This window comes from Larimichthys crocea, chromosome XVII (assembly GCF_000972845.2).
Source record: "Larimichthys crocea isolate SSNF chromosome XVII, L_crocea_2.0, whole genome shotgun sequence".
In the NCBI taxonomy this organism is placed as follows: Eukaryota; Metazoa; Chordata; class Actinopteri; family Sciaenidae; genus Larimichthys; species Larimichthys crocea.
Window position 1 is genome coordinate 21,200,714 of NC_040027.1, and position 14,336 is coordinate 21,215,049.

At 41.8% G+C, this 14,336-nt stretch overlaps 1 protein-coding gene across 1 annotated transcript in view; it reads right to left on the bottom strand.

The window, feature by feature from the left end:
- Window positions 1-14,110, bottom strand: part of obscna (obscurin, cytoskeletal calmodulin and titin-interacting RhoGEF a) — a 41,652-nt gene extending 27,542 nt beyond the window's left edge. The window contains exons 1-27 of the mRNA XM_027290247.1: window positions 13,880-14,110; window positions 12,907-13,020; window positions 12,543-12,809; window positions 12,025-12,186; window positions 11,741-11,845; window positions 11,367-11,633; window positions 10,897-11,166; window positions 10,460-10,726; window positions 10,113-10,376; window positions 9,760-10,026; window positions 9,348-9,617; window positions 8,924-9,190; window positions 8,520-8,786; window positions 8,028-8,300; window positions 7,675-7,938; window positions 7,220-7,486; window positions 6,531-6,797; window positions 6,179-6,448; window positions 5,541-5,807; window positions 5,172-5,447; window positions 4,533-4,799; window positions 2,787-3,053; window positions 1,971-2,237; window positions 1,611-1,877; window positions 1,174-1,440; window positions 814-1,080; window positions 279-545 (exon numbers count right to left, since the gene is read on the bottom strand). Of these exons, the coding sequence (XP_027146048.1) occupies window positions 279-545; window positions 814-1,080; window positions 1,174-1,440; window positions 1,611-1,877; window positions 1,971-2,237; window positions 2,787-3,053; window positions 4,533-4,799; window positions 5,172-5,447; window positions 5,541-5,807; window positions 6,179-6,448; window positions 6,531-6,797; window positions 7,220-7,486; window positions 7,675-7,938; window positions 8,028-8,300; window positions 8,520-8,786; window positions 8,924-9,190; window positions 9,348-9,617; window positions 9,760-10,026; window positions 10,113-10,376; window positions 10,460-10,726; window positions 10,897-11,166; window positions 11,367-11,633; window positions 11,741-11,845; window positions 12,025-12,186; window positions 12,543-12,809; window positions 12,907-12,946 (6,466 nt within the window). The 5' untranslated portion in view covers window positions 12,947-13,020; window positions 13,880-14,110. The remainder of the gene's footprint in view (window positions 1-278; window positions 546-813; window positions 1,081-1,173; window positions 1,441-1,610; window positions 1,878-1,970; window positions 2,238-2,786; window positions 3,054-4,532; window positions 4,800-5,171; window positions 5,448-5,540; window positions 5,808-6,178; window positions 6,449-6,530; window positions 6,798-7,219; window positions 7,487-7,674; window positions 7,939-8,027; window positions 8,301-8,519; window positions 8,787-8,923; window positions 9,191-9,347; window positions 9,618-9,759; window positions 10,027-10,112; window positions 10,377-10,459; window positions 10,727-10,896; window positions 11,167-11,366; window positions 11,634-11,740; window positions 11,846-12,024; window positions 12,187-12,542; window positions 12,810-12,906; window positions 13,021-13,879) is intronic.
- Window positions 14,111-14,336: the final 226 nt, after the last annotated feature.

Below are 14,336 nucleotides of genomic sequence, written 5' to 3' on the forward strand. Positions count from 1 at the left end.
ATGTGTTACAAAAGTTCAATTTACATTAAAAGAAGAAAAGGAGGCAATGTGTTACAAAAGTTCAATTTACATCTAAAACAGAGCCTACAAGTAGATGTTGAGGACTATGAAATACTCTATAACAATAATTTCATGTACAAGCAGCAGCAGTGGAGTAAAGACTGAGTAGAGCATCATGATCTTAGATAGACCACCTTATTGCAAACGGTACATTGAATAAATTGTTTGTTGCTGTGAGTAATGAGAATTCACGTGGTAATCGACAGCAGGCCATATACCTCTCACGTTCACTTCAGCCGTTGTCTTCTGCTCTCCTAAGATGCAGCTGTACTCCCCGACATCCTCAGGCTGAACGTTTTTGATGTACAACTCAGCTGTCTTCCCTTTCTGTGTCATTCGATATCTTCCTCCATGACAGAGCTGGTCCTCGGCCTTCCACCACTGCACAGGCACCCCAGCCCTGGACAGTTCACAGCGAAGGATCACGTTGCCTCCTTCGGCGGCCTCCTGGTTCTTCAGACCCGTCTTAAATGAGAGGGGGATAGCTGTGGAAAAATCAAGTTTAAATGCATGTTAACCTGCCTCGGACTGTTACATGGTGACTGTACTTTAGTTTTAAGATTTTTCTAAAATGAAAACACGAGTAATGAAAAAAAAGAATGTACATAAATATATAAACAGGGTAGGGCAGTGTAACATTTTGCTATTTTCTGGCCTATTCAAACTTGAATAATCACAAATCAAAATACATGTCAGGTTTTCCTAATTAAAAAAAAAGTTTAAAACATGTTCGCATTTACAAGCTGCCCTTACGTGTAATGGTGACATTGGATGTGGTCTTGATGTCACTGTATATACAGCTGTAAAGCCCACTGTCCTCCAGCTGTGCGTTTTTGATAGTCAGCTCCATGACGCTGTTTCGATTTTTAATCTGGTACTTGAAATTATTCTTCAGCACCTCTTGTCCTTTCCTCCACTCCACAGCAAGGCCAGGCTTAGACAGCTCACAGCTCAGTGTCACACTGTTCTCCTCCTCCACCTGCTCGTTCTTTAACTTTGTCTTGAATGTGATGGGAGGAGCTGCAAGGACAACAACCAGCACATGGTTATTTTCTTAAAAAAGGAGAAAGTTTAGATATTCGTTATGTTATCCGTGTGGGATCTCTCTCTTACCTTTAACGGTAAGCTCAGCAGTTGATTGGCAGTCGTTCGTCTTGCAGGTGTATTTTCCAGCATCGCTCTCCTCTATGTTGTTGATGATCAGTTTAGTAAGACGTCCCTCCTGTTTCATCTCATATTTATATCCAGGTTTGAGGATGACTCTGCCTTTTCTCCAGTCCACTGGAGCTCCTGGTTTGGAGAGCTCACAGCAGAAAACTCCGCTGTCCCCTTCCCTCACCTCCAAATTCTCCACCTCTTGTTTAAATGTCACAGGAATTGCTGACAAAAACAAGCAAACAGCAACTTAGGCAAAAATCTAAAATTGCAATAGTGCACTCTCACTTAATTTTTTCCTTACTTTGTAAGAAATACAGGACAGTCTGTCTCATTGTGGTTAAGAAACTGAGCTGAGTAGTGTATTTCCATGTAATGGCGGAAGTGATACTTACCTCTTACTTTGATGTCAGCTGAAGTCACAACAGTGCCAACAGAACAGCTGTACTCCGCCGCATCTGAGAGAATTAAATTTTTGATCAGCATCTCAGCCACCCTGCCTTCTTGCTTCATCTCGTATTTTTGTCCCTTTTTCAGAAGCTGAGCATCTTTCCTCCACTCCACTGAGACTCCAGGTTTGGAAAGCTCACACCGCAGAGTCACACTGCCCTCCTCCACAGCCTCCTGGTTCCTCAGCTTCTGTTTGAAAGTTACTGGGATGCCTGAGGAGTGATAACCCAGAGAGACAACACAAAATACTGTATAAGATGGGCCAAATTGTGTTACTGTGTTAGATAATGTGTAATAGCTCTCACCAGTGATGATGATGGTGGCTGTAGTTTTTATGTCATCACAAACACAGCTGTATGTGCCACTGTCCTCAGGCTGGCTTTTCCTGATGAGAAGCTCCACGGTGGAGCCGCTCTGCTTCATCTGGTATTTCTCTGTGTTGGTTAACACATTATCTCCTTTTTTCCACTGCACTGGAGTGCCAGGTTTAGAGAGCTCACAGCTGAGTGTCACTCCATTGCCCTCTTGCACCTGAATATTCTTCAGTTCTTGAAGGAATTTGATGGGTCGTTCTAGAGGAGACCACAGGAGGACAAATATCAAAATGAGGTGAAAACATTTTCATACGGAGGAATGTCTTCTGGTCTCTGATTAATAAGTCAAATGAAGTAACAGTCAGGAAGATCTTAATTTCATTTTAGGTAACACACCCGTGGTAACTGCATGTGTGTTTTTGTGTGTGTTATCAGACATTAAAACAGTGTCGCCTCTATGATGTCAGTCAATTGACAATTGGATTTGCAAGTTTCATAACTTAATTTGGTGATAGATAGTGAGAGACATTTATCTAAATAAAAATCTCTAAGATTATTACTTTAACATAACCTTAAACCATGACACCGGATGGTTTCTTAGGTGCCCCTCTAGCCCAAGGTGCAAGAAAATGTGATAAGATACCCTTTATTTTTTTACCCCCGCCCCTCAGATAAGCTTGAATCTGCCACTGTTGTAACCCAGAGCATATACCATGTATTCATGAAATCTTTAGTACATTCAAAAGACCGCAAGAAAAACGTAATAATAAATAAATAAATGTAATTTACTATAATGTGCACACTCACCATTCACAATGACCTTAGCTGTTGTCATCTGTTCTCCACATATACATGTATAATCTCCAGCATCATCCAAGGTCATGTCTGTAATCTTGATCTCAACCTGCAGATCCTTCTTCCTCAGCTGATATTTGTCTCCATTTTTCAGCAGCTCTCTTCCTCTCCTCCACTCCACAGAAGAGGCCGGTTTGTCAAGCTCACAGCGCAGAATCACACTGTTGCCCTCCATCACCTCCTGGTTGACTAGTGGCATCTTAAAACTTGCTGGTAAACCTGTCAATTAGAGAAACTCTTGGCAAATGGCTGCATATATATCGCACCTTTATTCAAAGTGCTTTACAATTTGTAGCTTGTGAAGGTGCTTGCCTGACCATTGGCACCTATTTGGGGTTTGGGCTCAAACCATCAACCCTGTGATTAGTGGCCAAATTGAAAATCAACTAAAAAGACTAAAAGCAAATAAGACTGGGTCGAAATCTAGTATATGGTTGGTCAATGTGCTCCTGAGGACATAATTCAGGATTTTCCACGCCTCACTGTAAAAGCCTCATGAGGATGTAAATGCTTCTTCATTTTGAAAGAACAATGTAGAAACTCCAACACTCGACTGATCACCGGTGTAACATCATCACAACAGGAACAGACGTTTGTGTTTCTAGAGTTTGTCCTTTGCTGAGGTCAGGGTCAAATAAAGGATAGAAAAAAATCCAAGCTAATCTCTTCTGAACCAAAAAAGCTATAAAAAAAACAGTGATGTCAGCAAAATGACAGGAATGCTTACTGTCATGCTCATCATCCGTTTTCTAGCTAATCGAAGTTTGAATCATGGAATGGATTAAATACAGAGCCCTGAGACACACAAAAACAACTGGTGAGCCATTTTCTAAGCAGGAATGAGTCTAGGCTTAGTCTAAGTCTAGTTTGTTTTCTGTCTGTTTATGGTTTAAGTGACCTGTGAAACAGATAGGTTTCTTTTAGTTTACTCTCTTTTCATCCAAGAAATGTTTTGGCAGGTGAAAATGAGTATGGAGAAATGAAAACTTACATGGAAAAAAGCATGTTTTTATCATTTAGAACAAGGGGGAACGGTGTAGTTCGGTCTTTTGTGGCCACAATGAGTATAACAAAAACAAACACTTGATCCTAATAAAAATAAATCGATTTTACTTTTCTTTTCACAGAAGAAAAAAACTATTTATATCAGACTTGGAAAATGGATCACAAGAATGCTTTTTTTCCTCACGTTACCCTCAGGGATTCTGTAACTATATGATAATCCGTCATAGGTGGTCAAACCTATGAAACATGTAACATCACTTACACGAAAAACACTAAAGCTCATACTAATACTAGAATTTAGTAGAAAACTGTTTGGGATGTGTCTAAGTTAAACACATCAATATGACGTGACTACATCCCATCTATTGTCTTTCCACCCAACTCATGAGAAGCAATGTACAGTACACACAGTACTGTGACATTTAGCCACACAAAGGAAGACTAGGATATGAAACAATAATCTCTCCATTGACCTCAAGTGAAATGAATAATGGTGTTCACACAGTGCTGATACCCACTGGGTCTATTTTGTTTTTGTACTATATCAGAGCTGACCTCTTTGACGTCTGTGCTCAGGTGATTCTGTTGAATACATTAGGAGAATTCAAAAAAAGAGGAAGACACGTGTTTAACCGGATAATGAATCCAACATACATACGTATGTGGGGGAACTTTGACTTAAATGTCTCTTACCTCGGACAGTGAGCTCAGCGGTCGATTGGCTGTCTTTGGTCTTGCAGGTGTATTTCCCAGCATCACTCTCCTCTATGTTGTTGATGATTAGTTTACTGAGACGTCCCTCCTGCTTCATCTCATATTTACCCCCAGGGTTCAAGATCACTCTGCCTTTCCTCCACTCCACTGGAGCTCCAGGTTTGGAAAGCTCACAGCAGAAAACTCCACCATCGCCTTCCTTCACCACCAGGGATTGGATCTCTCGTTTGAACATCACAGGAAGTGCTGTTGTGGATATAATAGGTAATCCTGTATTCACTGATTGCATTCATTTGCAACCTGCCAAGTTCACTTTTCTTCTTTTGTTGCAATACAAGGAGCAGGCACCTACATGTTTATGCTCCTAGTCTACTCAAAGCCAAAAAATATTTCACACTTTGGCATTGGATTGAAGTCAGAGGTACACGGCATAAGTAAATAACAGATACAGCATTGGGCTATCCAATGGCGGCACCCATAAGCTTTTTAGATATTATCATCAAAATGATTGAAAGATTACATCAACCATATTCAACCATATAATCACTATTTTAAATATACTGCAAAGATAACATGGGAAACAGGTATGAAATCCTATTCATGGGTCTTCAAACTTACGTTTCACTTTGACTTCAGCTGTGGTTTTCTCATCTCCTATGATGCAGCTGTACTTCCCGGCATCCTCTGGTTGGACGTCGAGAATGGTTATCTGAGCCACCTTTCCTTCTACCTTCATCTGATACTTTCCTCGAAACATCTCCTCAGACAGCACCTGAGCCTCCCTCTGCCACTGAACCAGGAGTCCCTTTTTTGACAGCTCACAGCGTAAAGTCACACTGTTCCCTTCTTCAGCCTCCTGGCTCTTTAGGCTAACTTTGAATGTGGCAGGGACAGCTGTTGAACCAAACACAGACAAAAGAACATTAAAGAAGTGCTTTGCAGGTAACTCAATGCACTCCTAACACGCATCTCACACAATAAACATACCGATGACTTTGACAGTGGCCTTTGTCCTCTGTTCTCTACACATACAGGTGTAGACGCCGCTGTCCTCTGGATCAGCATCTTTGATGATCAGCTCCAGGGCTGAGTCTCTCTGCTTTATCTGGTACTTCTCCCCATTTTCCAAGAGATCTCCAGCAAGCCTCCACTCAACTGGGACACCAGGTTTAGAGATCTCACAATGTAGTGTGATGTTGTGTCCTTCCTCCACTTGAAGGTTCTTTAGTTTTTGCTTGAAGGTGATAGGAAGAGCTGAAAGATGAAGTTAGATTCACAAGAAAAAAAGTAAATCAGTCATGATCAGTTTTGTGTGTGTTATTGTGCTACTGTATTGTAAAAGTCTGCATTTTGCAAAATGATGGAGAGTTACAGTAGCTACTATTATATTTTCAGTACTGGTTTCATGATTCTAACTCATTTCAAAAAGCTGTGACAAAAGAAGCTTCCAGTCTATGTGCATTTTGTACAAAAAGGTTATCTAATTTCTGATTCAATTATTAATTCTGTATTGTTTTTTGCTTTGTTGTGTTTTAATGTCTATGTCCATGTTTATGACTTCCTACAAAGTAAACAGAAAAAAGTAGTTGACCATAACTGAAACACTGTCAATAACAAACAGTTACCATTAACAGTCAGAGTTGCGGTGGTCTCTATGTTTCCACAGATGCATGTGTAGATATCGCTGTCCTCAGGCATTACATCAAAGATCCTCAGTTCAATCAGCGTGTCTCTCTGCCGCATGTGATATTTTTCTCCATTCCTGAGAAGTTCATCCCCTCTCTTTCTCCACTCCACACTGTGACCAGGTTTCGACAGCTCACAGCGGAAAGCCGCAATGTTGCCCTCCTCAATCAGGACATTCCTCATCTTATGCTTGAAGGTGACTGGGAGAGCTGAGGAGTTATGGGTGACATAAATAATTATTGATGATGTATTATTGATAATTATCAACATCAGCCTATTGGTATGTCCTACCAGAGATTCTGACAGTGGCAGATGTTGTCTGATCAGTGCACACACAGCTGTAGACCCCACTGTCCTCAGGCACAGGCTTCCATATCAGAAGCTCCAAGTTGGTCTCCCGTCTCCTTATCTGGTACTTAACCCCATTCTTCAACTGCACATTATCCTTCCTCCATTCTACTGGAAACCCGGGTTTAGACAGCTCACAGCGCAGTATGACATTATTTCCTTCCTCTGCTTGCATGTTCTTTAACTGCTGTATGAACGTAATGGGGATACCTGGAAAACAAGAGGCGACACTTGTTAATAAATTCAGTTAGGAGAAAGGTGGAAATAGTAAATTAGTGAAACAATTCTATGCATGGGCATAAATACATAAATAATATTATTTATGTATTTATGCCCATACATAGCCTGTCAGCAACTTGTCATGGAGATATGAGACAAAATGACAACACAGCACCCAATAAAAATTGTTAACACTCCATAACGGAATACATTATCTTTTTGCATAATGGAGCTATACAACAAGCAAAACATTTCATGATGCAGGCAAGTCAGAGAAGAGAATCAAAAAATACAGTGACATTTATTCTGGAAGGTAAAAACCGTTTCCTGTACTGATTTTGTAATTGAAATGCTCTTGCTCTTGTTTTTAGGGATAGTTAGATGCACATGACAGTAAGGCGTTAATGTCATACCATGAACTTTGAGGTTTGCTGTTGTGCAGTGATCTCTGCACTGACAGGTATAGTCTCCCGAGTCGCTAGGCTTCAGGGCTTTGATGGTTAGGGAATTGACTGTCTTCCTCTGTTTCATTGTGTACTTATCTCCGGGCCTGATACTGTCCAAACCTTTCCTCCAGTGGTACTGGACCCCAGGCAGAGAGTATTCACAGGTCAGGGTCAGGGTCTCACCCTCTTTGGCCTCCACAGACTTTAGAGGCTGGATGAACTCTGCTGGAATGGCTAAGAAATACAACAAAGGGTAAAAACAAGGGGGTAAGCAGAAAAACTAATGTTATTACAAATTTTACCTCCATAATGCATAATTCTTATCGATCCTATATAGAAACCTGTCTGATACCTAGGTCAAAAGACAATAGTCAACTGTCTCCTTGCCTAAATAAAGTATCAGCTAGGAATTACAACAATACCTTTGACAGTTACGACAGCCCTAGTTGTAACAGATCCAGCACTGCACTCATAGACTCCAGCATCGTTGTTGCAGACCTCCCGAATCGTCAGCCAGGCCTCACAGCCAGAACGACTGGTAAAATACTTTGAGGAGTGCCACATCAGGCAGCCATCTTTGTACCACAGGATGTGACATGGCTTGGAGGTCACACAAGACAAAACCAAAGCACCTCCTTCAATAGCCTCACAGTCTTGCAGCGCTTTGATGATGGTGGGACGTCTCTCTGGGAACATGATGAAGATGAAGCCAAATCAAGATCAAATTAAAGGTGACTTAAAAATACAACAAAATAATTGCAGATTAAAGCCTCACCTCTAACCAACAGTGAGGCATAAGATCTTTTGTTCCCTGCTGAAAACGAGATAGTGCCAGTGTCTTTGCGAGCAAGCTGTCTGAATGTGAGCGTGTGGTAGCCTCCGGGCACCATCTGGATCTCATTGAGGTCATTGGTGTACAGTAGAGTCTCATCCAGATACCACTTGACCCCGATGTAGTCACTGGGACAAATTCGACACCTGAATGTGACTGTGTCACCCTCCAGACACTCAACATCCTCTAATTCATCCAGGATCAACACTTTTTGACCTGATAGAGACATGGAAAATATGGAAAAGTCAAAGCTATTGCATGTGCATTCCTTCAATTTATTTTTGAGTATTTATTTTGAATTAAATCAATTTATCATTCAGTTAAAAGGAATTAACCATAACCCTAATTTCAATTAGTAATAAACCTTTATCCCAAACAGTTTAAACCAACACCTCCAAACCATAGTGATGCAATGCCCAGTGTCTATGGTCTCACCCTGCACAGTCAGCTGTGCCCGGCTCTGCATAGTACCGACGTCACACACGTAAATATCTGTGTCCGATTTCTCCAGACATGTGATGGTGAGGGACAGCACCACACCCTTCTGCCTGATGACATACTTCCTACCGGACCTCAGCTCCAAAATGCCCTTCAGCCAAGTCACGTGCTTGGCTGGCCGCCTGGTCTCACACTCCAAGGTCACTTTACCTTTTTCATCTGCTTGTGCGTCCCTTAACTCCTTTGCAAATGTGTGCTGGAGTTCTGAAAGGAATGATGAAGTTTAGAAAACTAAGTCAAGCGTCATATTTAGAGCTGCATTTGAGAGCAGCATTGATTTTCATACCATTGTGCTGTATATAATCATCATCTAACATTTGTTTTAAAAAGCCGTCACCTACCTCTGATCTCCAGCTTGGCACGTGAGGCGGCACCTTCAGCCTCACAGCAGTACTCTCCAGAGTCTCTGATGGTGGAATTCTTGATCACCAATCTCGCCAGATTCTTCTCCACACTCATCTCATACTTAGGGCTCTGCCTAATCAAATGACCATTTTTCAACCAATGAATGATAGCATCTGGATTGCTTATCTCACAGCTCAGCTCTGCGTCTTCACCCGGCACTGCTTTGACATTCAACAGGTCCCTGAAGATGTGCACTGGCTTCTCTGTAAGGAAGAAGAATGCATTCACTCACATTCAGGCTTTTTTTTGTTGTTGTTGCATAAATGCATCTACCCAAAGGCATATTTCAAAATAATATACAGTATCCTTACATACACAAACACAGATAAAGTGCCTATCATTTATCTGACAGGTATTCACCTTTAACAAAGAGCATAGTCCTACAGCTCAGGTCTTTAATTGTGAAGACAACATCTCCAGCGTCACTCAGCATGGCATCTCTAATAGTCATCTTATACTTGCAGCCATTGTTGATAACCTGGATACGGCTATTGGTGACCACCACCTGCCCATTGATGGTCCACGAAGGCTCATCATCAAGATCATGAGAGAGGTGACAATCAAAAGTGCAGCTTTCACCTTCGAGGATAGATGTTGTCTTGATACGCTGAACAATAGTGATGTGTAAGTCTGTAAATAAGACATTTAAAAAACAAAGCAGCTTTATTACAGGAAATATATCTAATCAGTGCTTAGTGCCAGTTTTCTCATTCCATCAATCATTTGGTGGCACTGTTGTCAAATTACCACCATTTTTTTTCCTACTACTCACCATGTACAGTAACTTTAGCTTTGGTCTGGCTCGTGCCCAGGTCACAGGTGTACTGTCCAGCATCATCCTTGCTCAGTGAATGGATGATCAGTGCCATGGACTTCCCAAATTGGAGTATCTCATATTTATCATCAGCAGTCAGGACCATACCATCCTTCCTCCAAACAGGGGTCACTGTCTCTTTGGAAATTTCACACTGCAAGCAGACTTCCCCTTGCTCTTCTCCTACTGCATCTTCTAGAGACCTCAGGAACACTGCTGGGCGCTCTGCAGCCAAGAACATCATTAACATATATTCAGATACAAGCATCAGATAAACGCAATCATACACATTAGTTATTCACTCAGCTCACCTTTGACCTTTAGGCTGGTTGTCTCAGAGAGAGGGCCTGTTTTGAAGGTGACCCTGCTCTCCTGGGGCCGCAGCTTCTTGATTGTGAGGCTGTGCATAGTGCCCATGTGCTGGATCCTGTTAATGGCATTGGAATAGAGGCGAACATTGTTGAGGAGCCACTCCACATTGGCCACCACATAGTTGAGCTCACAAGAGTATGTGGCAATGCCATCCTCCTCAATTTCCACTGGCTCAAGGTGTTTAACCAACTTCAGTGTTCGCACTACAGTAAAAGAGGGGATAAATAATTTATTATAAAGATGTAGTGAATATCCAGTACAGAAAGTTATTACATGTTTAACCTACCTTCCACCTTCACATGTGCTGTGCTCTGTGAACCTCCAGCAATGCAGCGGTACTGTCCTGCATCCATTCCTGTCAGGCCATGAATGGTCAGCTGTGCCCGTTTCCCTTCCCTCTTCATGCTGTACTTGTTTGACTTCTTCAGCGCCGTACGACCTTTAAACCACCGCACCACCCTGGGAGAGGGGGCAAACCCACAGCTCAGTGTCACAGAGCTGTTCTCCTTGGCTTCTACATCGTCCAAGTGGTTGGCAACCTGAAGGGGTCGTTCTGGTGAGGAGAAATATAAAGCAGCTTAATGAGACATTGTTTTTACAAATTCAGTTCAATGATAAATGCTACCCAAACTGCACAGAGCATGGTTCCTACTACCTTTCACATTGTCACTGTACAATAAGAGAATAGCAAGAGAAGTCTTTCTTCCGGTTTAAGCAACTCACCCTGGACAGTAAGCTGAGCAGTAGAACGACTCTTGCCCGCTACAAAGAGCACAGGGCCAGACATGGAGCTTTCTGTGGCAGTGAGACAGAGGCTGTGGATGGTTCCCTCCCTGTCAATGTTCACTGCTGCACTGGGTTCCAACACCTCACCGTTCAGGGTCCACCGGGGCGGCCTCCCTGATTTTAGGTTGGTCTCGACTTGGAACAGAGCAGGATCTGGCTCCATCACCACCACTGATTTCATCCCCCGTACTATGCTGATAGCCTGCTCTGCATGTGCAGCAATAAAACACATCACTACTACTGACACAACTCCTGACTTATATCATTACAAAACACACTCTTGATTGTATAGTTTGCACATTACGAACACATGAACATAGGAATTACTCATTAATACTCAAAGTGAGGGCACATGAATGCAAGACATACATTGAGACCGATATGATATGATACAGCGGGCATCTCACCCTCCACCAGAAGCTGACAAGAGGTTTTGTCATCTCCTGCGTCACAGGTGTAGGTGTCCTCATCTGAAGAGCAGACGTCATCAATCGTCAGCTGCCTGTAGATATCTTGGCTGATTAGTTGGTACTTCTTACTGGGAAGGAGCTCCTTCCAGTTCTTGTACCACTTGACCTGAGCATTAGGCCTTGACACCTGGCACTCCAGCAAACCCCGGTGGTGATACATTGCTATCTTAACCCTTAAAGGACGCACTATTTGGACAGGGAGCTCTGAAGAAGAGAGGAACAGGCTGTAAACCACATGTGACCAGATGTGGTCAGACATTATTTCCTTCATAAATTTGTTAAACTGCAACATAATATTTCTGATGGCTCACCTTTTACTGTGAGAGTTGCATATGATGAGACACGCTCTGCGGTGAACCTGATCTCTCCAGCATGCTCTGGTCTGACTGACTTGAAGAACAGGGTGTGAGTTTTACCTGCAATCAGCAAAATGCAAAATGTACTGCGATTAACCTGGTTGTGTATTTTAACCTGGTTGTGTATATTATTTGTGTATTTCTTGGTAAAGTTGAATGTACAATGAAACAAACACTGGTGAGTATTTATTCTCTTGAGTATTTAAGGCTGTGTAAAACCCATGTTGCTGGTCTCTTACCCTGATGTTTGATCTTGATGTTGTCTCCAGGTCGAATTCGGCAGTCATCCCTGTACCACCGACCATCGACATCCACCTGATTGACCTCACACAAGAAGTTCACAATTTGACGCTCCGTGGTGTCAACATCGTCCAGCTCCTTCAATATCTGGATGTCCCTAGCTGGCAGAGGATAACCAAAGCATGACTGTAAACTTAAAACTTAAAGTTAAAGCAACTAAACAGACTTTTATGAATCTGCTTGTCACTTTTTGAGAGCCTTGTAATAACTTCTTTACAAAATTTTAATAAGTGTTTGAATGTTCTTTGATTCATAAAGGCAATGTGGCTCTAATGTAGCTCTCAAAACTATTAAAAGACTACGAGTCTAGAGCCATGCCAGCAGCTCTGAGATTGTACAACAGCACATCGACTTAAATCAGCCTGCTAATATACTCACAATGATAATGATAATATGTTAGCAATCATTGACTTGGACATAGAATTATATATTATGGAAGTCTATTGTACCATCATACCTCTGACAATGAGTCTGCCTGATGTCTCAATGCCATTGGCCTGAAAAGAGAACAGGCCTGCATCTACCAAAGACACCCTGTTCAGTATGAGGGAGTGTTTCTTCCCATGCGTGCTGATGCGACAGTTGGGCTTCGACTTGACTTGCATCCCATCTCTCATCCACACACCCTCAATATAGGCCAGGTTGAGGGTCACCTCAAAAGAGCAGCTCTCACACTCGGACACCTCCACATCCTCCAATCCCTTCACCACCTGCAGACGGTTCTCTAGCACACAAACACACCCAGAAAAAGATCAGAGATTCAAAATCTCATTGCATAGACTACACTGAAATGTACAGCTTTGTGTAAGAAGAAGACTTACTTGCAGCAGCTACTATTCCTCCAGGTATAGTGTCTCCCATGCTTCTTTCTCTCTTTCAGTGTGATTGGGGAATCTTGTTTGCTTTTTACGACGGTTATCACAGAAGCGCTACAACTGAAATAGAAATATATACTGGGTGATAATCTGGCTCAGAAAATAACTCATAATTGTTGTTATTATAAAGGATACTTGGTATGTTTCACAAAAACCTCTCAGCCTAATAATGATATAAATCTTCACTTCCAAAATGGAAACATTGTCAAAATGGCATCACCCTCATATGGTTGATGGCATGTGATGGCATGCCAGTCCTCCACAGTAATGAAGAGCAGAGTAATCTCTGTCACCTCACTTGGCTGAGCTCAGCACCACCAATATAGACTCAGCTGTGATGCCACCTCTATGAGGCTGCATACACTAAACTGAAAAAGCTTTAAAAAAAACAAACACAAAGCCAAATGAGATCTGACAATTACTAAACTCATTGATATGATATTTGAGATCATGAAACACTCTCCAGAGGCTGGCTCCTCCCACTATTATAAGAGGCATGAGGTTGTTCAAGCACTCCAAGAGGAGGGTCGGTCTCATCGATCTCATTACCTACTGTACCAAAAACACATAATGTGTCAAACGACAACAAACAAAGTAAAAGTAAACTCCAATGAGACGCTTACCAAGATGGCATGTGAAATGAATAAATATAATAATGTAAATAATTTAAAAGAAACTCCTTTAAAATAAGTTGAAATAAAGTGAAATACAGTACACGCCCATTAAGATTTTGACAGTACTTGAAACTTGCATATCTAGAACTGCACAGTGTAATTTTGTATTTATATCCAAATTCAATAGTAACTGTCGTTTGGTTCTATAAAACTTATGCAACAAAATAAGGGCTAGAAAGAAAAAAAAACACCAAAGTAACACCAAGAAGTCAAGATATCACATCAAGATGCAGCGATGCACCCACCTTCAATGTAGACAGGTGTTTTCTAGAAAGAGTAAATCCATGCATGCCCTCTTGTTGCCCCGATGGAAAACAATCAAAACACTTTCACCGGGAAAAAAGTGCCTAACAAAAGATCCAACATGGCAACAGATCTATACAAGTTTTGTCTTGTTTCTCACAATGCCCCCAAATAACAAACATCTACCCTAAGGAGAGCATGCCCAGGTTTGAAAGCTGCTTCCCAGTCCCCAAAGCAGAGAGCCTATAGCCTTTTCCCTTTTTTTCTTGCTTTGATGGAGAGTAGTGCTGAACAGCTGACATATCTCTCCCCACATACTAACCTCCAAAATAGCCTTCTGTCAGTATGAGGGCAAAGATAGCTTTGGCTTTATTGGTTAGAGCCAACTCATGCCCTGTATCAGTAGAACTATAAAAAAAACAATCAAAATGTATACAATAGGCTCAGTGTGGCTGATGG